The 27417-nt window shown below is 39.3% G+C and overlaps 1 protein-coding gene across 1 annotated transcript in view; it reads right to left on the reverse strand.

Annotated features, from left to right (window-relative positions):
• Nucleotides 1–21212, reverse strand: part of LOC309718862 (glutathione hydrolase 5 proenzyme-like) — an 88699-nt gene extending 67487 nt beyond the window's left edge. Inside the window, exons 1-5 of the mRNA XM_082554471.1 lie at nt 20950–21212; nt 15265–15392; nt 15083–15190; nt 13291–13468; nt 13042–13202 (exon numbers count right to left, since the gene is read on the reverse strand). Of these exons, the coding sequence (XP_082410597.1) occupies nt 13042–13202; nt 13291–13468; nt 15083–15190; nt 15265–15392; nt 20950–21167 (793 nt within the window). The 5' untranslated portion in view covers nt 21168–21212. The remainder of the gene's footprint in view (nt 1–13041; nt 13203–13290; nt 13469–15082; nt 15191–15264; nt 15393–20949) is intronic.
• Nucleotides 21213–27417: the final 6205 nt, after the last annotated feature.

Below are 27417 nucleotides of genomic sequence, written 5' to 3' on the forward strand. Positions count from 1 at the left end.
GTTATAGCTTTTTGGGAAGAAACTATTTTTGAGTCTGTCAGTCTTTGTGCCGATGCACCTGTAGCGACTTTCTTGAGGGAAGCAGGTTGAACAGGTCAAAACCAGGGTGGGAGCTGTCCTTGATGTTTGTTGCTCTGTTGAGGCAGCAGAAGGAATAGATGTCCATCAGGGAGGGGAAAGGGCCACAGGTCATCATATGTGTTGCCTTGACTACTCCTCTATCCACCTTAGTGCAACTGTCATAACATGCTGTGATGCAGTATGTCAGCTGGCTCTCAATAGACGAGCAGTAGAAGGTCAGCAGCAGGTTGGAGTCCAGTTTGTGCTTCCTGAGGACCCCTACAATCAATTCTTTGGTCTTTGTCACATTGAGCTGCAAAGGATTCTGCTTGCACCATGTGACAAAGGACTTACTCACAGCCTCACTCTCATCACCCATGTATCCAACCACCACAGAGTCATCAGAAAACTTCTGAAGATGGCAGGTCTCTGTGCAGTGGATGAAGTCTGTGGTGTAGAGGGTAGAGAGCTGGTCCAGATGGGCGTAGACATGATTGAGCAGGTACATGATGGCGTCCTCAGCTCCGAGGCGGGGCTGGTGGGGGAACTGAAGGGGATCCTGTTGTGGCATGACAATAGACTGGAGCTGGATGAATTTTTCCAGTGTCTTCATGACGTGTAAGTCACAGGCCTGTAATTCTGGGGGCCACTGGGACATGGCGTACCAGTCGGGGGACGAAGGAGGAACTGTATGCATCCTTAACATTAGCATACAGTAGGTCTACAATTCTCTCCCTGTGTGAAAGTTAGCAGTGTAGTCAAAGCTGACATGGTTGAAGTCACCCATACATAGCAATGAAGGCACTCGGGTGCTGAGTCTATAACCAGGCTATGGCAGAGTGGATAGAATAGAATAATCCTTTAATTGTCCCACAAGGGGAAATTTGGTGGATAATGTCACAAGCAGCCTCGCCTGTCTAAAGTGTTATGTCCCATGCAGTCCTTGCTATAACTTGTGTCCGTCGTTGGAGCTAACTCTGATAGCTTAGTCAGCTAGCCGCTAACTGGCTTTCTGGGCAGAGATACAATGGCTTGTCCGAGCTGCACTAACCCACCTCTCTTGGATGGACATGGGATGGGTCACAAGTGAGCCCTCAAATATATCTCTGGGTAACATTACTACATTTACTATAATAGCCACACAGGTTTACAGTTGGTTTTGAGCTCGGTCTGCTTTATTTTTTGATCACAGTATGTGAATATACGGTTGTAGTGAGGAAGATATTTTTAATGAGATATTTTTAAGAGTTTGCAGCTCTGTGTGCCACTCTCTCTCTGCTTATACAAGTGCATATATGAGCTCACCCAGCAGTATCTTGCCTTCTCACATCTCTATGCCAGTAATTATTCGAGTAGAATATTTATCTATATAATATTTATTTGATTACACTTTAAATCCAGGTCAGAGAGAGGGTATTGTTTTCTTTTACACATGCACATTTAATAAATTAAAGCGGTACTATCTAAAACAAATCTTTATTACAAATCACTCCGGTTGACAAAAATGTGAATTCTGGCGCCTGGCAGTACCTTGAAGCAGCAGGTACGCCACGTGTTGGAACTGGGGTGAAGTGCACCAAAACTTCAGATTTTGTCACAGTCACATGACCCGTGTGTTTTGAAAGCAATTGTTTTCTATAAGCTTCTGTCTCTTCTGCAGAACATAAAGTTTCTGACTCGTGATTTCCAAAAGGCAGCTTAAATGTAATCCAATAATGAAAACAAGGCAGACATTAAACACTGAAGAAAGGAATTTATTGTACACAAAACTGTCAGTTTGAAAATAAAACATTTTCAGTTCAAGTCCGGGTTATCTATTCCTGTCAATAAAACACATTAAACAGCTATAAAAAGAAAACTGTTGCTTTTCAAACTCCTTTTCTGATTAACTTTAACCCTGAGCACATCAGCAGAATTACCTACACTTTATAACAGCAAAACAATAACAGGATGAACTGTGCAAAAAAATCTTAATATGCAAACTGAAGGAAAAAAAAAACTAATATTGAAAAGCATTTAAATGTGACTTAGAATATTCAGATAAAAAAACTGACATTTCTATTTGGCTCTAACAGTGTGTGAGATCTAGCTTTGTTGATACTGACATGCCAGTAACAGTAACTGCTAGGGATGGGTATCGTTTAGGTTTTATCCGATACCGGTGCCAAATCGGTACTTTTGAAACGGTGCCGGTGCTCAAACGGTGCTCAAACCGGTGCTTAAAGAATGGAGAACACAAAATTGGTCCAAAAACCTCTCATGTTCAGCTGTTTTTTGTAAAAAGATAACAATGTTAGCCTTTTCTGCAGCTATGGGGCATATATGGTATCACTCTTGGCTGGAAGCTTAAACAATGGAAAAAACACAAACTTTGTCCAAAAACCTCTCATGTTTAACTGTTTTCCACTTTTTCTTTGGTCATTTTAGCCTTTTTAGCCAGGGTGAAGGGAGCATCTGCCATCAAACAAGAAGACAGCCGCATGTAGCTATGATGATGTTTGCTAGTTTATGGAACGCCAGGACTGCCATAATGAATTAATTAAATACACCATTAAATAATTAATTAAATGTGTCAATAATTAATTAAAATTGGAATTAATTAATTAAATAAATAGTTATGACACATGTAATTAATTAATTATTGACACATTAAATTAATTATTTATGTATTTCACATTTTAATTAATTATTGACACATTTAATTAATTATTGACACATTTAATTAATTATTTATGTATTTCACATTTTAATTAATTATTGACACATTTAATTAATTATTGACACATTTAATTAATTATTTAATGATATATTTATTTATTTCATTTTGGCAGTCCTGGCGCCTGGCTCTCATCATGAAATAATTTTATCTGTCAGCCTCACCCGTCAAACTCAGGGGGCGGGGTTAACGCTGATCGAGTCAAAACCATTGCTTTGGCCTGGTGGCCATTGTTTCTAGCACACAACCGGCATGTGGAAGCTAACAGAACTGAGCTTTGAAAAACCCTGTTTGTGTGTCACCAAATACCGTTTTAATATTTTTTTTAGCCGAGAATGTAGTGGTTTAATCTTCATGTGTCTGGTCGGTTTGTCAAGATACAGCCTCTTTGCAAAAGTGCTTCGATGATGTCGGAGATGTCTGCCCAGTCTCACGGCAAAGCGTGGGATAGACCCGCTCGCCTCGCAAGCAATCCCACCGACAAAGCGCAGGCCCCGGTACACAGCTGTAGTAACCCCCGCTGACTTCTTTTACTGAGGTTATATTTATCGGTGGTTTTTTTCCTGAAGTTCTTATGTGTCCTATGTGTTTCAGTCGCCAATTCTGAATTATAACTAACATTAAAAACATGTTTAAGGAGGAGAGAGAGCAAATAAATCTGTTTAACATCTGATCTTTGGGTTTTTGTTCAGTAATCAGTGTGACCTGTGTATAAACACATAAAAGAGATAACGTTGGTGTTTCCGTCATGTAGTAACTGCTGGCTTTAACTGTACAAAGGTTGTTCGACACTATGAAACACATACAGACTTCATGATGTTCGGCTAATATTTTTATTGTGAATATTAATCATGAGGGTAAACGGCCCTGTACACCACGGAGCGAGGTCAGCATATCCACGATATCCTCAGCTCCACAGAGTTTCCCAGCTGACTATCTAACTGCCAACTATTCCAGAGACGTGAAAATATACAGCATAAAGAAAAGTGTAAGAGACTCAGCAGCAGATTAGAATAACAGTTATACATTTAATAAATCACCAAATGAATCCAAGAAACGAGCAAACCTGTTCCGACAATTTGAGTTTGTATTCCCTCAGCTGCAGACTCGCTGCTGTTTAAATGTTTGAAAAGGAAGATTAGATATAAACAAACCTCAAACATAGATTCAGTCTGCCTTCACATTTGATATGAGGCCAGCACGTATAGTGGCTGTGTCCTGTTTTAAGATCATACGTGTAAAATTGTTGTCTGACCTCCGTCGATCCAGCCGCTCAGAGTCCGTGGTTACCATGGTTACTGCATAAGCAGCTATAATGTTAACAGCTGGCACTGAGGAAACCTACCGGCAGCATGGGTGTTTATGTTTTTCATTGCAAAAGAACCGTCTGAATGGTTAACTGAAGTTAACTTGGATAAATTATAGTTAAGGAGTATCACAGATAACCCCTATGTGAGCTGTGTGACTGGTCACCACTACACTGAAATCAGCAGGCTATTACTGAAATACACGTGCTATATCATAAACTATGATATAAATAGGGAGGTCCTATTGACATGTTTAGTTTTAAAGGACACCTTCCTGCCTTTAGTCTCATTCATGAGCAGTATTCGTTTTCTTCTAACATCCAGAAGTCTGCACGATGTGTTTCATAGTTTGTAACAAGCCTTTGACAGGTAAACATAACATGACCGAAAAAGCAAAAAAAAAGAAAAAAAAAAGAGAGAGAGAGTGTTGACATAAGAAGAGAAAATGCTCTCAATTATGGAGACAGACAAATGGTTCATTTATGTTTGATGTGTGTTTATTCCTCCCTAAATATCGTCGGTGAAGTTTGCCATGCACGTCAGATTTTCCTGCGCATTTTTATACCTCTGCCAACAGAGAGAAAAAAAATCACATTCTAACAGACAGCTGGTGCTTAGAATACAGTTGAATAACTATTAAAAAACAGATGATATTTAGATGATAGTTCAGTCTAACACATGTGCCAGTGAACCATTAAACGTCTGTGAAACTATGCAGTTATGAAACGTAACTTTAACCTCAGCCAAACCGATTTGCTCAGTTGTAAATAAAACAGCGAAGTAAACGTGACCCGACAGACAGAACCTGAGTGAATGAAGTCCAGCGTTTAACCACTGAGAGCTAAAACTCAGCTGAGGTTTCAAAGCTGTGTGCCGGTGATTGGACATCAGCCGCTGATGAAGCTGTTCGCCTATAAAGTGCTCTGTATGGAAACAAGCTCCAGCAGCTCTGCGCTCGGGGAAAACACTATATTTACTTATCTTGTGCAGAAAAATGCGCTGACATTGCGTTATATCGAGCACCGGCTGCCCAGTTAAACTGTGACTATCACCAGGTAACGTAGGCGTGTTTCTTGAATTAGCAGCAGGTGTTAAACAGCTGACAGATGAGGAGGAGGATGCATGCAGGTAAACTGAGGGTCTGTTGAGCTGATCGCTGGTTTCGTAAGAAAAATGTCAGCTCGTTCTTTATGTTACAGAAGCACAGAGACACAAGACCAGGCGGAAAGAGACGATCGTTCGGTGAAAATGAGAATCTGCGAATGCAACATGTGGAACACGGAGAGTGGAATATGTAAACAAACCGGTTAACGTAACCCCCTGGGTGCACTCTGCATGCTAATTGTTAGCAGAGCTAGTGAAATCTCTGAAAACATCTGAGCACTTTTGCAAACATGTTCTATGTTGACAACCTGACCAGACATACGTCGCGACATTCGCGGCTAAAACACTGTTAAAAGTGTAGCTGGTGACAGAAAAACGGGGTATTTTAAAACTACACCACCACCATTGCTGCCTGTGATTTGATCTGCATTCTGGGATACCTGGCTGCCCCAAGTCTACACAAGCAATCGATTTTCTAGGATCGACCTGTTTTGACTTACTTTGCACGGCAACCAATCAAATGTTAGAGAAGCTGCATGGGCAGCGTTAACCCCGCCCCCTGAGTTTGATGGGTGAGGCTGACAGATAAAATTATTTCATGATGAGAGCCAGGCGCCAGGACTGCCAAAATGAAATAAATAAATATATCATTAAATAATTAATTAAATGTGTCAATAATTAATTAAAATGTGAAATACATAAATAATTAATTAAATGTGTCAATAATTAATTAATTACATGTGTCATAACTATTTATTTAATTAATTAATTCCAATTTTAATTAATTATTGACAAATTTAATTAATTATTTAATGGTGTATTTAATTATTTCATTATGGCAGTCCTGGCGTTCCATACTAGTTCACCTTACATGCATTAATGTAATAACGTGGTTAGCCTACTCAACGAAAATTACACACGTACAACATTAAGCTACTCACGCAGAGAAGAACGGCTGCTGCTGCATCATCATCCGTCATCATTTCTGCTACACTGGCAGGGCTAGGGGCCAAGACTCCATTCTTCGGGTTTTTGGGGGATATTGCTCCGGGTCCGATAACAGGCAACCCACCCGCAGTAGATGTGCACGGTGTGAGGTCTCGCAGCAAGCTATCAAATACGGCGCATTTCTCGGCTTTTTAAAAAAACGCTATGCGTCGCCAGGTGTTTCATCGGATTCGAGGTGTTACCTCCTTTGACAGTATCACAGTATCAGCTTAAAGCACTTGTTGCAGGCTGCTGAGTTTGCATATTTTGCTGTGAAGTACAGTCAGACTTTTGACCGCTTCGTCTTGGGCATTTTTAATCTGTAGCTCTGCTCTAAAAGAACGTACGTACCTGGCCCCGCCTACCATTCTCGGAAACGTAAAATGATTGGCTAGAATCGAAAAAAAAAAGCACCGAAATAAAGCACCGAAATGTGCGCTGCTTTTCGGTCTGGTTACTACCGTTTATGTCAGACCACCGGACACCGGTACCCATCCCTAGTAACTGCACTTGTGTAGTAGGACTCCTAATGTTTTTGGTTTTGTTTATACTACAAATCAATTGATAGATAACTTAGGGCTGCCATAAAGTGGACCTTACTTTCTCTCACTTCTGGACAATTCAGTGGGCTAAAATTTACAAAGTAAACATAAATTTGATGAGACTTGAAAATATGAATTGTTTACTGGTGGAATGGAACATGAAGTCTGTAGCTCATTTTCCAACAATCTTTTATATAACCAAAGATTTCTGCAGTCAGTCTCTTCCTGCTGGCCTGATGCAGGTTGAAGAAACATCGTCATAGGCTTCACATTTCAACCTGAAAGCTGTGTCCTTGTTTTTTTATATTCTATGATTTATGATGAACAAATATTTAAAACCTCATATTGATTGTATAAAATTGAGGCAGATATATAAATCCCTAACATTTTTCAAAAACATTCTAGTTTACAATGCTGTCTTTGCACTATTTTGCATTAAATTTGGGATTTAAATAATCTGATCATCACATTATGTTTTCAATATTACAAACTTTTTTTTAGACACAAGCAGTGACGTGAATAACGGCGTTAAAAGTACTTTTATCAGTAACTAGTAATCTAATTACTATTCAGTCTTTACAACGCAGTTACCCTTACTAACAAGAAAATGCGGTGCGGACGCGTTACTATTTTTCAACACTCAGACAGTTGAAGCTGTCCTCAGGGCGAAACAATCGCAAAAGTGATGCTGATTTGCTGAGGAAAAATAGCCACAATAAACCAATCACATGACCAATTTAAGATGCTATAGCAACAACCCAAGACAACCCTGAGTCTTCACTTTTGTGTTAAAAGTGTGTTGATAGGCCATGTAAAACTAGAGTCATGATAAATAAATATATATTTAATGTTTTTTCCTGAATACTATCGTTGTTTATGTTTACTGAGGGAAGAAACAGTAAAAACTTCACCTCTGCTTGTCAGCAAAAATTTAAAAAACAAAAAACAAAACCATCCTTTCCTATTGGTGTTCTGTAAATAGTTTGAAATAGTTATCAGGTCTTTAAGTTTGATGTCATTAACTGTTTCTGGGTCCCACAGTCAAACGATCACTGTGGCATCATTGAGAGTTACAAACTGTCTAAATTTATGAAATTTAACAGAGTTAGAAGTTAGCAGGAAGTTAGCTCGCTAGCTTCCACTTAAACATAATACACCATGTTCTGACTGAGAGATTTCGAAAAAATGAAAACAAACAGCTCTGCTATCATAACCTTAAGACCATACTCTATAACTAACATCACTGATTCTTGGTCTCAGTAACCAGCTGCTTTGCCTTTTTTCCTTTCATCAGACCACGCAGAGATACAGCTGCCCGCCTTTTCCACAGCATTAACTGTGTTGTAGAATTTTGCTACTTTATGTCCCAGAGCTTCAAGACCATCAACTACATCCTGCAGGGCAAAGAAGAGAGAGTCTCAGATGGAACAAGAGAAGTAGAACTTATTAATGTGTCCTTTAAAAAAACTGAAAATATTACCTTTTCAAGCTTGGATTCAAGTTTTACTTTACTTTGAGAGTCTACAAGAACAACCAGAGTATCAATTGCCTCCTTAAGACTCTTTCTAAACCAAAGGTGGTTCATGAGCGCCTTGGAGAGAAAAAATAAATCTATGAGGTGAGAATGTGATGATTACAGGATAAATTAGGTCGAAGAATCTTGTTGCTATGATGCAGCAAAGACGGGCATCAGTCCGTATCAATTTATTTTATTTAATATGTAATGGCACCTTTGTGTGTACCATGCATACATACCGAGGCCACTGCCGGTGGAATCATTTCAGCACCAGACCCTCCAATCACCAGCGTCTTCGACGGAGACTTCAGCACAGAAGGGGCCATATTGGAGGGAGGCCGCTCCCCTGAGAAATACAACAAAGACCTTGAATAGCAGGACAAAACTACAGTCCAAAATGTCTCCATGAATCTCGGAATGATGAGAAGATCAAGCTAAAGCCATTCTGTTATACCTGTGTGCAAAAAATGCACTGCACCCGAAATATTTCATAGTTCAGCAAAACTGATCAATCTAATAAACATGAACCTACACCATCCTCCCTATTCTGATATGTTAAAAAGTACTTAGCAGCAATTTTAAAGAACCAAACTAATAGGGTTACCAATTCCCAACAAAAAAAAGAAATAAAAATAATAAAAGGGAATCACCCTCCACCTCATGATGCTTAATAGTTACTATATACAATAATGGATTTCTATACATTTTTGCATCAGATGAAAACTTTGGTTGTAAGATTCAGATAATTTTTTTTAAACTAGACATTAGAATAAGAAAGAAAAGTATGTCTTTGTGCCCCCTCTCCCTGTTCATGCCCTACCTGGCCCTGTGGCAAAACTTTGCTCATCCAGACTGCTGATCGGTACTGCACGCTACATCCACTCTATCACGTGACGCATACTGCTCCGATGTGCTACAAGGTTATAAGCTGGGTTACGCTATGTCGCAATTTTTGCGAGGTGCTTTTGTGATATTCAGTGGATTGGATTACATTTTTTATTTCTCTCCGATATCCGATTCAGTAATTTAGGTCAGTATCGGACCGATACGTAATATCAGATCGGCCCATCTCTAAGGTTAACCCACTTCAATGGAGACAAAACCCAACAATAAGATGAGCCCCTATTTGGTGACAGTGGGAAGGAAAAACTCCCTTTTAACAGCAAGAAACCTCCAACAGCAACAGGCTCACAGAGGGGCAGTCATCTGCTGTGACCAGCTGAGGACAGATTTAGAGAGTTTATGTAATTTGTGTTTATAGAAGTTCACTCAGAGCTCAACTGTGCCTGTTCTTAAACATTCAAAACATTTCAGCAGGCTATGACATTAAATGAAAAATGCCATTTTAATTCAAATTTACCTGATGTGCTTTGGTTTGGCAGTTTTGTTGACCATTTTCATGATCAACAAAACATGATGCGCCACAATGAATTATGAAATGACATTTTCTCCGCAAATTTCCTCAGTGGTGCTTTTTTTGGTACTATTAGATTAAAAATTCATGGTGTGCAGTTTCCCCAGGTGTTGTTGTATTTTCTTTCAAATTTCTTATGTTGCGACACGCTAATATGTACAAACATGCATATTTATCAAGTATATGTTATATTAACCACGCTTAACACATTAGTTTAGAAGATGAATTAAAATTGCAAATTAGTACTATCAGAACTCAGAGGTCCAGAATATTTGTTATTAAATATTAAATTTAGAAGGAATCCTGCTGATCCCTTACCATGAAAGATGTTATCGGCTCTACCACAGAAGTCATTTAGGTGGTTGTTGAGGATGATTCCAGTGCTTGAAGAGAGGACATTGGACCCAAATCTGTAAAGAGTAAACATTAAATGAACTAGGTCTAAACCCTGTGACACTGTTGTGGAAAAGTCAGCTGGTTTCTAACAGTGAAACAGAATGATGCAGGTACTGACTCATCGTTGATGCTGCTGGTGACAGACACAGCAGATCCATCTTCAGCCAGCACAGATACATGTGTGGTGCCGATGCTGTCCAGATATGAGTTTTTGCCGTAATACTGGGGATCGTGAGTCTTGTCGCTGCTGATCAAGCTCCGTATGTGGTTGGCAAAGCTATCCACTGTCAAATTCTTTGCCATCTGTGTGAAATACAGAGCATCGGAATTACACAAAATTAACAATAATCATAATATGAATAATAATACATACTAAAATACTTTGAGACAAATATAAAAGTAATTTAGGTTTATCTGCTTTAAAAACATTTATTTATACTTATAGGTTTTAAAAGTTACATCACTGCTCAGAATTGTGCTGAAATAAAAATGCAGAGTTACTGGGAAAGGCTGAGACACAAAGCATTTTTTCAGAGTACTCTATGCAGTAAAATGCATAGAGTACTCGACCCGCTCCAGTTTGCATACAGAGCTAACAGATCAACTGAAGATGCCATTGCTACAACGCTCCACACCACCATCTCTCACCTGGAAGTGCAGGGCCGTTACGTCAGGCTGCTCTTTGTTGACTTTAGCTCTGCTTTCAATACGATACTCCCGGACAGACTAATAGATAAACTGCTGGAAATTGGACTTCCTTCCACCACCTGCCGCTGGATCAGAGACTTCCTCTCAGACCGTGTACAGAGAGTTAGAGTGGGGCCTCATCTTTCCTCAGCCCTCAGCCTCAACACCGGCTCTCCACAAGGCTGTGTACTGAGTCCCCTACTGTACACTCTGTACACACATGACTGTGTTAGTTCCCACCCAGACAACACAGTCATCAAGTTTGCAGATGATACCACTGTGGTGGGGCTCATCTCAGGGGGAGATGAGACTGCATACAGAGCTGAAGTTCAGAGGCTGTCAGATTGGTGTGCAGACAACAACCTGGACCTCAATACCACCAAAACAAAAGAACTGGTAGTTGACTTCAGAAGGAGGAAGTCCGAGCTGCAGCCTGTCAGCATCAACGGGGAGTGCGTGGAAAGGGTCTCCAGTTTCAAGTTTCTGGGTGTGCACATAGACACAGACCTCCAATGGAGCTCTAACACCTCTGCGGTCTTAAAGAAGGCCCAACAGCGTCTCCACTTTCTGAGAATCCTCAGAAAAATGGACCTGAAGAAGGAGCTGCTGACCGTCTTCTACCGCTGCTCCATTGAAAGTGTGCTGACATATTGCATCGGTGTGTGGTTCTCCAGCTGCACCACAGCACACAGAAAGGCACTCCAGAGGGTCATCAACATGGCCCAAAAAATCATTGGACATCCTCTTCCCTCCCTGAAGGACCTGTACAGCACTCGCTGTCTCAAGAGGGCACGCAGCATCCTACGGGACTGCACACACCCAGGACACCGGGTGTTTAAGCTGCTGCCGTCTGGCAGGAGGTTCAGGCTGCTGAGGTCCCGAACAAATAGACTCAAGGACAGCTTTTACAACAGGGCAATAGCCCTGATCAATGTAAATAGCTGACCTGACTGGATACCTCCCTGGACTTTTTAGGGGGAGGTAACAATGTTTAAAACGATAACAATAATATTTATATTTATAACAAGGTGCAATAATAATTAATGTGCAATAATAACAGTGTGCAATACACATACACTTATTCTTCTTTTTTATACTAAGTTAATATACTGTGTTGTGTTGTTTGTTACGTTGTGATGTGTCATATCGTGTCGTGTTGTGTTATATGTAGTGCCGGCGTAGGACAGTTTTTCCAATTTCATTGTACTACTGTACTATGTATGACTGTGCAATGACAATAAAGAGTTATCTTATCTTATCTTATCTTATCTTAAAATAATAAGTACATCCTCAGTGCTTCTATAAGAGCTTATAGAAGAGGGTAAGTACCGGTAGTGATATGCAAATGCCCTTGATAAACTGATCATTAACACAAAGTCACAATCTCACCGCAGCAAATTAACCCAAAGTCCGACTGTGCAATGCTCAGAGATATTACAAAAAACAAAACAAAAACAAAAAAACAACACTTCAGACCACAACTCATTATCAGTGTGCATAAACCGACTGTGGTGGGATGTGGTTTGTGGATGAGCTGCAGGCGGGGGTGGAGCAGTGGGTTCAGGCAGAGCAGAGGCTGATGTGGTATTGCTCCTTTTACCCATTTAGTCACTTAAATATAATCATACTATATGCAATAAAGCAGGTGCAAATCTGTAGGATTTTGAGATACTTACTTTATCTGAGCTGAAGTTTGGATCTCTGATATGTTTCTTTAATCCATTGGCAAATTTTAAAGCTTCAATATAACGGTGATAAAACAAAATCTTTTCATCAGTCGTCTTAGGTTCTGAATTCATTTTGTATCCTGAAAATATAAATAATTGTTATTTATTTCATTTAAAACATCATTTCTTAGTGTATCACATTTGTAAAGATTGTTTCATATAAGAAAATGATCCTTATTAAACACTCTACATGCTAGAAGCAACAATCAGGAACCTTTCATGATGTTGAGGATGAGGCTGAGTATGGCTCCCCCTGCAGGGGGCGGAGGGAAGTACATCCGGTACTCTTCCAAAGAAATATTCCAAGCATCAGTCACATTAGCTTGATACAATGCCAAGTCCTCCAGTGTGAGTTTTCCTCCTGAGCAAAACCAGTGAAACAAATGATTTTGTTGAGCAAAAATGAACACAATGCATTTCATAATCAAGACTTTGAATGGATCCAGACAGATCACAGTGTGGCCTTTGAGAGATGACAGATTTTTATAGAGCCAATTAATTTTCTAATTTGTAATTAGATCATTGTGCCTGGCAGACATAGAAAACGGTCAGAAAGAGAGCAGGATGAAACCCATCTGATAATACCTGCATCCTGAATGTCACTGATTAAATTCTTTGCTATTGTTCCGTTGTAAAACACATCTGGTCCCTCGTTTGCGATCATCTCCAAAGTGTCAGCCAGTTTCTCAAATTTCACAGTATCACCGGTCTTAAGCAGGTTCCCATTTTTATCTAAATATAACTCCCTAAAAGACAAAGACAGTGAAATAAAGCTGAACCATTCATTGTTTGCTCTTTGTATTTTTGAAATCACATTGTGGGTGTTTTTCATACCGTATTGACGTATTATTAATGCGTGGGATGTGTTGACCTTGGTAGTAAGGAATAGGGAATCCTTCTCTGGCTAATTTGATGGTCGGCTGAAAGAGGTCGGCCCACGGCAACTTCCCATAAAGCCGGTGTGCCGCTTCATAACCTCGAATTTCCCCAGGAACCCCAATCCATCTGCTATCTGGTTAGATAGATAATGGATAGTCAGTGCTGGAAAGTCCCACATACATTTGCTCGTGTTTTAAGTAAACTGTAAGGTCCTGACCTTTAAATCTGAGATGATGTCTGTTATAATTTGGTGTAAATAACTAACATATAAACTAACTAACATACATATAAATAACATTTTGCATCCTACACTTACTTTTAGTTTATTTCACTATATTTACACTATTTCTGGCTCAAAGAAGCATTTAGCATATCTTATATTTACTTTTCTTACTGTTTATGCAGCCTGTGTGCAGGAGTGTAGCACAGAACTCTGGGCCCCATAAATAAATGGTGTCTGTAGCCCCCTTTTTTTTCTTGATTCATCTTTCTCACACATATTCTAATTTCTATTTTCTTTATTTTTTTTATGTCTGACACAAGTGAACTGCTCCAATAACTACTCCCAGTTCTTATTGCTGTCCATCCCATACTCAAATGCTGTCAAAAGACACTTCTTAACAGAGACTATGCTGATTCTACATATGGATCCACAGCTTCCCTTCAAAGTCAACACACTATAGACAATCAGGGAGTAATGCATGAAGGTCATTTGTACTCTGCTGACAGGAACATATGGGACAGGGACATGTGCATCCACAGCAGCCTGTGTCTCTGGCCCCACTTTAGCATCTCACAACATTTCCAGCTTCACCTCCACAGACAGATAATCTGCCAGGGAACGAGTGGAGATTAGCCAAATTAGAAACAATGACTGATAAAGATGGACTTGTGAGGAGAGTTAAGATTTGTCCTGGGGAGGAATTTACATTAATTGAAGACCAGAAAATGGGAAAGATGGGACAGCATTCTGGCAAGAAAGCTTTAATGTTAGCTTATCACCAGCTGTTGTACTTTAGCTGGTTTGTTGACTGCCTGGAGTTGGAAGCGCTGATTGTCCAGTCTGTTTACAGTAATTAAATAATAATGCTTATGCACTCCTTAGTGTGTTAGAGTCCTGACTTTTGTTCAGTAGATGAGGTTTGAGGTGAGGAGGAGGATGACATTTTAACGAGATACCTGTCATGCTGTCTCTTTCCTCCGCTTCTTTGATGACAAGAACCCTCTCAGGTGATAAAACAAAGGTATGATCCTTCATATCTTGAGTTTGTCTTGCAGACTAAAGTGCTGAATTAAAAAAAAAAAACCTCTACAGATAACTGACTACAGCTTTAACATTTTTGTGTTACATCTTGTGCATGATTTGGAGAAAGACCTGTTAAGACCTGTTTGGAGAAAGACCTGTTAAGACCTGTTTGGAGAAAGATCTAACTACTCCAATCTCTCTGGCTTTTTCTGAATCTAATTAGCATGTGTTTCATTGTGTTTATGTTCGATTACTCTGACAGATGTCATATAGGAAACTGACTCGCTGTCTTTAATAAATGCCAACGGCCAAACCCTCTGTAGTGGTTTGCTCTCTTTTTTATCATTTCTGTTTTGCTTTCTTGAGGAAAGAGGAATGACTCACAGTGTGCATTAGCAGCCACCTGTACAGAATAAATTAACTGTGGCATAAAGGTGAGTCCAAGAGCAGATTAGACTAAAACATTATAAATATTAGCATTATGGCAGAAAAACAGCCCACCTTGTAGCCACTCCGTGGTCTGCTCTGTGGTTTTACGACACAACTTAAGCAGGTCAGAGTTCACATTTCTGGGGACAGTCTCTCTGGAGTTGATGATTTTCACTTTACCTTTGAAAAGATGACATATTATTATGTTATTCCCCAGCAGGGCTGAGCTAAGAGGAGCGAGGGTGTTTTGTTACCAGAACTGTCCATCACAGTGAATATGACCCCGCCTCCGATCCCTGCGCACTGTGGGTTGATGATGGAGGTGCACAGCAGCGCAGCAATGGCAGCATCTACTGCAGAGCCGCCTTTCCGAAGAATGTCCCTGAAACAGTTCATTGTTATCACTTTAGTGTTATTGTTATCATGTGTGCACAATTAAATTTTAATCTTTATTAAAATTATAATGTCCCACAATTAAATTGCCATGACTGAATAACACGACGATGTGTTGTCTTCGTTGATGCATGTGCTAGGGACGCACAGTTCACTGAATTTTAATCTCAATCACGTCCCACAATCAAATTAACCTAATTAACCAACCTATTGCACGCAATGGCAGCGTCATCTTACCCTCCGACCATACATACATTACACAAAACATCACATGGGAAAGACAGGTCAGAGAGGTATAACAATGGAAAATGCACCACATGAGGAAAGATAAGGAGAAAAAAAATAACTCCCCCCAGACTGAGCTCCAACAGGGAGATCAGTTTGAGAACAGAAAAAAAACACCTCTGCACAAAGATCATGAAAAAACCCTTAATACGCCAAAGAAACACATGACAAGCAACAGGAGTGGGTAAAGGGTGAGAGACAGCCGAATTAGACAGTACATCCGAGCCTGCAGCCTGCAGCCTGTGCGCTGGTCTCCTTGATCCCCGTCAGCATCGGAAGGGAATAAGCATCGAAGGCGTTTGGAAAAGGAGGGGAGATGAGTGTGTGCATATCAGTGTATATGTATGTGTGTGCGTGTCCAGAGTTCAGCTGAGACAGTGTCCTTCGCCCTGCCAAGCTAAGTAAACAGTCTTCCAGCCAACCCAGGTGGCCTTGCATGGAATGGGAAAGAACAGACTCAACAGTCGTTATCAGGGTGTTGTTCAGCTCCAGCCTTGAGACCACTGCAGCTGGGGCCAAAGGGGTATCCGCGTGAAGTGATGGTGGTTTTTACTTTAGTGCGAACAGCTCACATGAATTTCAAAGCAGTTCTACAGTCCAACACTGGTCTCTCAATCTCCCGTTGGAGAGCCGCGAGCTTCACCATACTTGCGTTCTGTGATGTTGCCATTTCTTGTGCTCAAGGAGCCGATTCTGAGAACTCACGGCAGTGTGCCTCCCCGAGATGTCATCCAATTTGCGCCCAGAGATGTTATTCCGAGCTAGCCCTTCCGAGATGTATCCAGTCTGCAGTCAGAGATCTTATTCTGAGTATTCACAGCAGCCGTCAGCCTCTCCAAGATCTTATCCGTGCTGACTCAATGAGCCCATTTTGAGAAACTCACGCCTCTCCCATCGTTCCAATCCCAGCGGGCAGCCTTGTGGGGGTTTGAACAGCCCGTTCCGCTTTCTTAATCCTTCGATAAGTCAGGGCCAAGCCAGCTCCGATCAGCCAGAACCCTGTTACCATGGTTCCGAATAGGTAGATATCTTCAGCACTCAGGCTCACCCGAGCCCAAACATCTTGTTGAGAAAGGGGTGTCAATTGCATTTAGGGACCAGTTGATCAAATCCATAATTCCTCTTTTAGGTTTTAGAGAACAGACTGTGAGAGAGTGTTCCAGGGAAAAGTAATACACGAGACTAGACAAGGACATAAGAGGCTAAGCAGGGAAGCTAAGGGAGAGGAGGAGAGGAGAAAAGTGCGACCGCCTTCGTCAAGAGCAGAAAAAAAAGAAAGTGATGCAAGAATACTACACTGGCCAGCATATGACACAAAATTCACCCCCGCAAAAACTGATAGTAGGTTTAAATATTGGTGAAACTTTGGTATTACCGCATACTGAAAAATATCATCTCAATAAGGTGTCGATACCTTTCAACAAATGTCAGACAGTTACAACCTTCTTTAGATATCTCCAATTAAGACATAATTTTAATACAGATATTGTGTCCAAGGAGAAATAGCCATTAGTGCAAATATTTATAAATGCATGTAAAGGGAAACTGACAAAACAAATCTCTATGACCTACTCAATACTACAGACAGAAAGGAAACTGTCTACCACCTACATTAAACTCAGATGGGAGAAAGAGGCTGGAATAAATCCATCTGAAGAAGATTGGTCTAAAATATGTAAAACCACAGCCACTACTTCAAGCTCCGATCCATGGAGAGAGTTCACCTGGAAACAAAACTCTGAGGTTTTTTTAATCACCCCTAAGATTAAAGAACTCCATAAACTTCAGTAGGCCACTTCCATATTTTTGGAGAATGTCCTAAAATCGCCCCCTACTGGACAGAAGTGGTCTAAAGAACCAAGCAGATAACTGGGTTACATCTTGAGAGGAGTTTCAGTGTCTTTTACTTAGCCAACATCCCAATTGGACTGAAGAAACAAGACAGATACCTGCTACAGGTATTTCAGGTGGTCAGCCAAAAAGCTATAACACACAAGTGGTTGAAAAAGGAACCTCCAACTGTTTCGGACTGGACAGAAATACTACAAGAAATTCACGTTATGGAGCGACTAACCTTCTCCTTGAGACTGTCCTCAGAAAAATGTGAGCAATACTTGAAGAAATGGAAACATTTTCTTTCTGAGAAATTACTCTCTAGTCTTGTGGTATTCCTTTATATTATCTCTGGTAATAATATGTATCCAGGTTGTACATAATTTTCAACTTGTAACCTTGTGTATGTCAAACTTATACCTAAATGGCCTAATCTCCCTGATTTATTTATTTTTGTTTGGTTGGTCCTCCTTTTGTTGTTTATGTTCAAATGTTATTGTCTATAAAAATGGAAGAAAAAAAACACTCGATAAACAAAAAGTTGTTTTTTTTTAATTAACGTGATCATTTCCAGACAAACAGGTGGGTCTTAAATTGTATAAATCCTAAATCCACTTTTTCGGGTGTCTGTGAGGAGCCTAGCATCAGGACTGTGGACAAGCTGGAGACAGGGCAGAGAGGACTGACTGAGACCAGTGTAAAGTCAGTTGCAATCGTCCAAGTGGGAGGAAATAAGAGCATGAATTCCAATTTAACCATCTATCACAGAAAGAAGAGTCCTCATTTCAGTATTTAACCACCAAGTTAAATATGTCAAATATCACATGCAAGATTTTTTCCATAGGGTTTGATGCTGGACAGATGAAGCTGACCACAAAGCTCTCTGATGGAACTAAGCACTTTGAGCGCTCAGTTTCAGTAGAAACGCAATTTAAACAGCAGTTTAAAAGTGAAAGGATTTAATCCTGTGTTAGGTTTTGGTAATTGCACTGAACCTGCACTGAATTTAGGTGAATAAGGAGGACCAACTTTATTTTGATCCAAAGACTTATACATTAGTGAGAAAGTTAAAATTTGTATGCAGAAAATGCAGAAAAGACAGTAGCATTGTGTTTGCAGATAAAAAAAAAGTGGAAGTAAATTATTACATACTGTTTCAAACAAAAAAACTGAGAAAAATATTAAAAGTTGTAGCAAAAAAAGCTTAAATAAGACTGAAGATTACAAGGTTTAAATTAACTGAATTGAACGCTACACGAGAAAAAGCTGAGTAATTAAAAAAAGAAATGACAGAATCAGAAAAATGGTGAATGTAAGCTGATATTCTTTAGGGGACTGGGAAGACTTGATACTAGAATTGTGACCTAAACAAGTTGATACCAAGGGTTATGCTAGTTAGCTGATATGCATTTACATGTAAATGTTTTCGTAATATAGTAAATGGCTTTTCTACTAGCAAAGGGCTTTATACAACTTGTTCATTCACCCAGGTTTTCAGTGCTACCTAACTACCATCCAAACCATTCACACTCCGATGGATGCATGGGAGAGCAACCTGGGGTTAGTATCTCGCCCAAGGATATTTGGCATGCAGACTGGGATCGAACCAACAACCGGTTAAGAGGTGACCCGCTCTACTACCTAAGCTACAGCCACCCCATATGCCACTAATCATTCGAATAAGATACACTCCAGATACATTCCAGTGTTTAACTGACTGAATAGTATGCATTGTTCTTCACAATCTGCAGCAAAAAAATCTTTAAAAATTTCTTTTCATGTTGGCTTGAAATAAAATATCACTGTTGGTACTGCAGCTTACTGCAACACAAGTATGCGTTTAAATTAGGAGAGGCAAAGTGTGATATCCACATGTTGGACCAGCATGTCTACACGCTTTACCCTGATATTGTACTGATATTATTCCTGTTAAGGTTCAAAATTGAGGAGGGAGAGTACAAACCACTCTTGGTCCAGAAGGTCTTGGTCAAACAATGATTTTAATGAACACACGTGTGGGAAGACACTCTGTACGCAGACAGCCAGTAGTCCTCGACTTAATCAAAGCATGAACAGATATTTTATAGCATCAGGGTTTGATTTACTGACGCCCCTTCATGCGTCACAGATACATTTTATACATAGATCAGATCAACACCACCATGGCTTTTAAGACAGAACATCATCTTCTATTTTTATGGCTGGCCCTTCCTGTCTACCTTTCAGTTCTTGTCTTGTTCCTCTTTCTTGCCGAGACAACAAGGAACGGTTCCTCTTTTACCGAGACACTTTTGCAGTTACAGCCAGACATGAGTAACCTCTTCTCTAACTAATGTGTGTGTGTGTGTGTGTGTGTTGACCTCACATGCTCTTTGTGTCACCTCTTCACCTACTGTCTGTGTCTCGTCCTCAAATGCTCTTTCTCAATTCACCTGTTGCACTTCTGACCTTTTACCAGACCAGAAGCTCACTGAGACTATGTGTATGTCTTCTACTAAATAAATGTTTTAACCAAGAACCTCTACTAAAACCTTAATATAAAATGATCTGATATATAAGTGTTTTGTAAGCATGTATTGCAATTCCTTCTATGTTCTAGTTTTCCCTCAGCATGGATCATCTAGACACTCTCACTAGATGAAGCTTAAGACCTTTAAAGAACCTGAACATCAACTCAAATAAGCACAGATATGCAATATGTATAAAATAGTTATAACTGCACCTGGAATACAAAGTTAATTTAATACCTGTATGCATAAAACCTTAAAGCCTTCTTAAAGCTATCTGTTACATTGTTAAAGCCTCGTCTTAGCCTGCTGCTCAAAATAACTTCCTGCTTTCACTTCTGCATACAACTTCCTGTCAGCCTGCAACTCAGTCTTTCTGAAAGAGACACTGTTTAACCCCTGAATGCAATATAAACTCCAGATTATATTATTAATGCAATGGTAATGATGACAATTATTTAACAATAGCAGTAAAATAATTTCCCTGCTCCACATTCCCTATATGCCTCTATGTTGTCAGTACAGACGATGTCAGTAACAATACTGATTTTTCAGTTGGGAACAAAACAGGTCTTAGATCCGGGTCTTTGAAGTTAATGATGGGATCTGAACACACACACACACACACACACACACACACACACACACACACACACACACACGTAAACAACAGTGGGTACAAAGAAAACCGTCTGGAAAGGTTGAAAAATTAAACAGTCAAACTGTTACCTTGATGCTTTTTTAAAATTTTTGCTTAGCATATTTTAAGGTATATTTTGTTGTGTAACTGTAAACATTTTATAAATATTATACATGCGTAATTCTCAAAGATGTTTTTAGCGCTAAAGTTTGCATTTGGTGCGTAATATTATGTGTAATGTGAAAAACAAAAATGTGTCAGAAGTTTAAAATGTTACTCACCGTCCAATCCGTGAACATTTCTCGGAGTCTGCGGCCACAGCAGCTTTTGAAAAAGGGCAATCAGCACTGGGTTCCTTGACACACTCACTTTTACCCTTCAAATAAAGGATAAAAGCTGGTAGACCAACTACTAGAGCACCTACAATTAGACAAACTGCACCTACAACTGGGGTGAACTTTGGGCGGGCAAGTACAAGTCGTTTTTGCGCTCTCAACATCCTCGTCCTTAACGTCCTCGTTGGGGGGACACATAGGAGTCGTATTTGCCCCCCCAACGTCCTCGTCCTCAGTGTCCTCGTTGAGGGGGGAAATGGGAGACATATTTCCTCCCTCAACGTGCTCGGTTGATTCAGGCATCGCTGCTTTCTTCTCTGCATAAACGTCGGTAATTCACTTCCTCTGACAGTTAACCGCCTGATTTCCCAGAACCACGTATTGCGCACATATATCCGCTGTGTGGGTACTGACAGGTACAACGTGGCAGAGAAGTGTGTTTGTGGTAAGCAGAGGTAGCTGCTACGACGTTTGATTGATTGATTGATTGATTGATTGATTGATTGATTGATTGATTGATTGATTGATTGAATCTTTATTTTGAACATGTTGAAAAAGTACAAACACATAGAATTAAAAAGAGACAAACAAACAAAGCAAAACAAAAGGAAAACGAGCAACCACATCTACAAATAACTGTCATGTTCAAAAAGGAGCAGGAAGAAGCATAAGCTTATTTAATCCCACCCCTTATCTAGTAATCAATAGACTACAGAAATACCTCCTTGCAATTATATTATATGTTATGTGTGTTTGTGTTTTGTTTTATATATATATATATATATATATATATATAGATATAGATATAGATATATATTTCTCTCTATCCATACATACACATATACACATTTTCAATAACCCCAGTAAGACCTCAAAGGATACACAACCTACAGATATATATACCCATACCAGCATACCCGGGCACCCGCACACACATGAAAATATTGGACAAGGACACCCTATCAAATCTCTACCTCCTCCCTGTATCCTGCAAAAACCATATCCTTAAACCGCTTTTTAAACTGCGCCATGCTCGGACATTGCTTCATATCTTTACTTAGTCTGTTCCACAGCTTCACTCCACACACAGAGATGCAAAAACTTTTTAATGTTGTACGGACACAAGGATGTTTTAAATTCAATTCCCCCCTCAAATTGTATCCCCGTTCTCTTTTAGAAAACAGTTTGAATGAGTTTTACTTTACTCAAAAATGAAACACTTCTTGAAATTTTGTTATGTATATGATTTATATGAGACTTCCAGTTTAATTTATCATCTAAAATCACACCAAGAAACTTATGTTCAAGTACTCTTTCAATTTCCACACCATCTATATGAATCTGCACTTGTGCATTTCTAAGGGAATTCCCAAATAAGACTATTTTAGTTTTACTTAGATTTAGCGATAGTTTGTTCCTGTTAAACCATTTTTTAATTTTGCACATTTCTGAAGTAATTCTATCCAGCAGCTCCTTTAGATTCCCTCCAGAAAAAAATATTTGTGTTGTCTGCAAATAATACTAATTTTAATATATCAGATGCCTTACAAATATCATTTATATAAATAATAAATAATTTTGGACCCACTACAGAGCCTTGTGGAACACCACAAGCAATGTCCAAGCATGATGAGGAATGGACACCCAGCTTCACAAATTGTTTCCTGTCACTTAAATATTTTTTGACCCAGTGCAGTACAACCCCCCTTATCCTGTACCGTTCCAGTTTATTAATTAATATGTCATGATTGATTGTGTCGAATGCTTTCTTGAGATGCAGAAATACTCCAGCTGCATACTGTTTCTGATCTATAGCATTTGTAATCTCCTCAATTGATTCGATTAATGCCAGAGATGTTGATATTTTTGATCTGAATCCATATTGACTGTCAGAAAGTAATTTATATTCATCTAAGAATTTGTCTAATCGTTTATTAAACAGGTTTTCTAGGATTTGGGATAATTGTGGAAGTAAAGAAACAGGCCTGTAATTTGTGAAATGGTGTCTGTCCCCAGTTTTATACAACAGCACAACTTTAGCTATTTTCATTTTGTTTGGAACTTTTCCCGTCTCAAATGATAAGTTGCAAATATATGTTAGAGGTCCTACAATTCTTTCTATGACCTTCTTGACGATTTTCATGTAAATATCATTACAATCAGTAGATGTTTTATATTTGCACATGTGTACAGTGTCAATTATTTCTTTTTCCTCCACTGCTGTGAGGAACATTGCTCTGCCCTATGCTTGTATTTCATAAGTGTAAAATGTATCCAGCTGATCCCTTACCAAAATTAGATATTGTGCAGAAGTCAAACAGCACATCATTGAGGATGATTCCAGTGCTTGGAGAGAGGAATCTGGAGCCAAATCTGTAAGTACAAAATGCTAAATGATCTACAACACATACAAGTAGAGACATTTTACAAAGCAGCTTCTAAAAATAATCTCTTAAACCTTTTCAATCTTTCAGTTTTAAAGGAAGACACATTTTTGATAGCTGCTTCCTAACAGTAAAACAGATTCATCCAGACACTGACATGTGGTTGATGTTGCTGGTGACAGACACAGCGGATCCATCTTCGGTCAGCACAGACACATGTGTGGTACCCATGCTCTCCAAAATGATGCCGTAATACTGAAGATCATGAGTATTGCTGATCAAGCTCCATATATTGTCTGCAAAGCTCTGTGATTGCAAAAACAAACGCATTAGAGAAAATAATGAGAGACAAAGACAAACAACAAATTAAAGCTGAATCTTAAAGAGATTTGAGTTCAAAAACCTCTGATACTTATTTGTTTAAAATTTTATGCCTTTTTCTAGTTTGAAATAACCATCAATTTAGTAATAATAATAATAATCATTTTTTGAAACCAGGAGCTTCACTTAAATATATTATCTATATTTAGTGTTTTGTGCTGGAATGTTGCTATTTTTACTCCAGTCAGATCTAAATACTGCTTCCACCACTGTTCAAGCCATAACTAAATCAGTTATTAAATTAAACAGCTCAGCTCAACACATTAAGATTTCAAGAAAATGTCAGTTTGTGATTTTGTGATTTCAAAGTGTACATGAGCAGCAGCTCAACAGTCAGTGTCTATTGGAACCTTTCATGATGTTGAGGATGAAGGTGAGGAGGGCTCCTCCTGCAGGGGGAAGAGGGAAGTACATCTGGTATTCTCCCAAAGACATATTCCACACATCAGTCACTGTAACTTTACACGAGGCCAAGTCCTCCAGTTTCCTCCTGAGCAAAAACAGTGAAACAAATGAATCTGTTGAGCAAAACTGAACACAACGCATCTTATAATCAATACTTTTAATTGATCCAGACAACTCACAGTGTAGCCTGTGAGGGATCATAGCAAATATTCACAGAGCCAATTGCTTTGTTTGTTTGTAGTTAGATCATTGTGCTTGGCAGACATAGAAAATGGTCAGAAAAGAGAGCAGGATGAAACCTGTCTGACAATACCTGCTTGATGTATGTCAGTGATTAAATCCTTTTTTATTGTTCTGATGTAAAACACATCTGCCCCCTGCTCTGCAATCATCTCCAAAGTTTTTATCCAGCTTCTCAAATTTGACAAAATCATGGCTTTTAAGCAGGTTCCCAGTTATATATGAATAAAACGTCTTAAAAGACAAACATAGTGAGAGAAAACAATCATCATTTGATCCTCATATTTTTGAACTCACATTGTGGGTGTATTTCATACCGAAGCAACAGGGTTCTGTCATTTTTAACAGTCTCCGAGTTGTGTTGACCTTGGAGTTGAGAAATAGGGAATCCTTCTCTGGCTAATTTGATGGTCGGCTGAAAGAGGTCGGCCCACGGCAACTTCCCATAAAGCCTGTGTGGTTCTGCACTACCTCGAATTTCTCCAGGAACACCAATCAATTTACTATCTGATCAGATGAATAATGGATAGTGCTGGAAGGTAACGCATACATCTGCTCGTGTTTTGAGTATACTCTAATGTCCTGTCCTCATATAATTAAACTTCAACTGATTTCTAACCTACTACATCACAAGGAAACACTGTACTTTTTAAATGCTGTGTCCATTTATAACTAGTATGTTAGAGATAAATATTTAGTTTTATTAGTTTTACATTTATTTATTTGTTTTGCTATATTTACATATTTGCACTTTTCCTGGTTTAGCTAAGTTTTCAAGATATGATATAGTTGCCTTCCTTTGTATTTATGCAGGCCTACATGTAAGGATGAAGGAAATAACTCAGGGATCTATACATAAGCAGTCTCTGGTATCATTGCTTTGCTCATCTCACATCTCTCACACATATTATGTTTTATTTTATGGGGTGGCAGTGGGGCGGGGTCATTAACTGTATACAACAATCTACTACTACTACTAAAATTAGAATTAGTAGCATTTTTTTTCAGTGAGTTTCTTACCGTTCATTTCTAAGATTTTAGAAAAGGTTGTGGCTAAGCAGCTTATAGCTGTTCTAGATGAATACAGCATTCTGGATAAATTCCAATCTGGCTTTCGTAGAGCTCACTCTACTGAAACTACACTTCTTAGAGTCTCCAACGACATTTTAATGAGATGTGATGCAGGAGAATGCTCCGTTCTGTTGATGTTGGACCTGACCTCCGCCTTTGATACTGTGGACCATCATATTCTGCTAGATAGGCTGAGAGACTGGGTGGGTATATCAGGGGCTGCTTTGGACTGGTTTGAATCCTATTTGCATGAACGATCCTTTTCTGTGGCTACCTCTAAGTACAGTTCCTCTTCTACTTTTCTTGCCTATGGTGTGCCACAAGGTTCAGTTTTGGGGCCTTTATTGTTCTTACTGTATTTACTTCCTCTTCAACACTTATTGAGCACTTTTAAGGACATTTCGTATCACTGCTATGCAGATGATATTCAGGTATATATCTCCTTTAAGCCCCATGATGTTTCCAAGCTACAAATTTTGCACAAGTGCATAGACTCCATTAGATGTTGGATGGCTGGAAACTTTCTTCAACTAAATGAGGAGAAGACTGAAGTTCTTGTTTGTGCTCCTAAAACTTTTGTACCTAGTGTTATGGAAAACTTGGGTCCACTTGCTACATTTGCAAAACCGTCTATCAGGAGCCTTGGTGTTAGTATTGACTCAGCTCTGACTTTGGATGCCCATGTAAAATCTTTGGTTCGCTCCTGTTTTTATCATTTGAGAAACATTGCTAAGCTGAGTCCCATTGTATCGCGCTCCGAATTAGAAATTGTCATTCATGCATTTGTTTCATCTCGTCTGGACTACTGTAATTCTTTGTTTACTTGTTTATGTAAAGCCTCTTTGGATCGTCTGCAAGTTGTTCAGAATGCTGCTGCAAAGCTTCTGACCAAGTCCTCCAAGTTTTCCCATGTCACACCCCTGCTGATTCAGCTGCACTGGCTCCCCGTTAAATTCAGGATCCAGTTTAAGGTTTTAACCTTGACTTTCAGGGCCCTGCATGGACAAGCACCAACATATATAAGTGAACTTTTGCATCCATACATACCCAGCAGGTCCCTGAGGTCATGTGACCAGGGCTTGCTTGCTGTCCAGCACACGAGGCTGAAAACAAAAGGCGACAAAGCTTTTGGAACTGTGGCCCCCAGATTGTGGAACTCTCTCCCTTTGAGCCTGAGATCTGTGGACTCAGTGGTCACTTTTAAAAAACAGCTAAAAACCCATCTTTTTAAACTTGCTTTTAGTTGATTTTTATTTTTAGGTTTCAGCTTCTGTGAAGCACTTTGTGATTTTTATCTTGAAAGGTGCTATATAAATAAAGTTTTACTTACTTACTTACTTACTTACTTACTTACTTACTTACTTATCTCAGTATCTCCCATGGAGAGACTCTGGCAGGCAACGCCTTTTCTTGCACCTAAAAACTTCTTTCTTTTAATGGTAAAGTATACAAATCGATTACATCAATTTATTCTTCAGTTATTTTCTACCTCAGTTTTCTCAGTATTAAACTTTGCATTTTTCTTCATTTTATTTATTTATTTATTTATTTGCTTTAAAGTAAACAACAGCAACAACAACAAAAAACTTTCAAAAAAATCCTTTTGTTCCTTTTTGTCTTTTCCCTCTAAAGACATCCTGACCAGGCTCAGTGGTTGAGATGGAGGAGCATAACAGCAACATGTTAACAGAAACTGCTGAGGTTCTTGGATGAACTGAAAAACTTCAAACGAAGGAAAAGTTGAGTTTATTTTCTGTAAAGCTCAGGTGGAACTTGATGGGGTGACATTGAAGGCTCCATTCTGGACTTTGTCACACTGGTACATGAAGAGAGGTACCAAGAACAAGAGTGTGCACTGTACACACACACAGCGTCTCAATTCAATGCTTGCTCTTCAGCTGGTGTCACTTAGCAGTTTTGTCTTCCTGCACAA

This window comes from Aulonocara stuartgranti (genome assembly GCF_965226115.1).
Source record: "Aulonocara stuartgranti genome assembly, chromosome: 12".
Lineage (NCBI taxonomy): Eukaryota > Metazoa > Chordata > Actinopteri > Cichliformes > Cichlidae > Aulonocara > Aulonocara stuartgranti.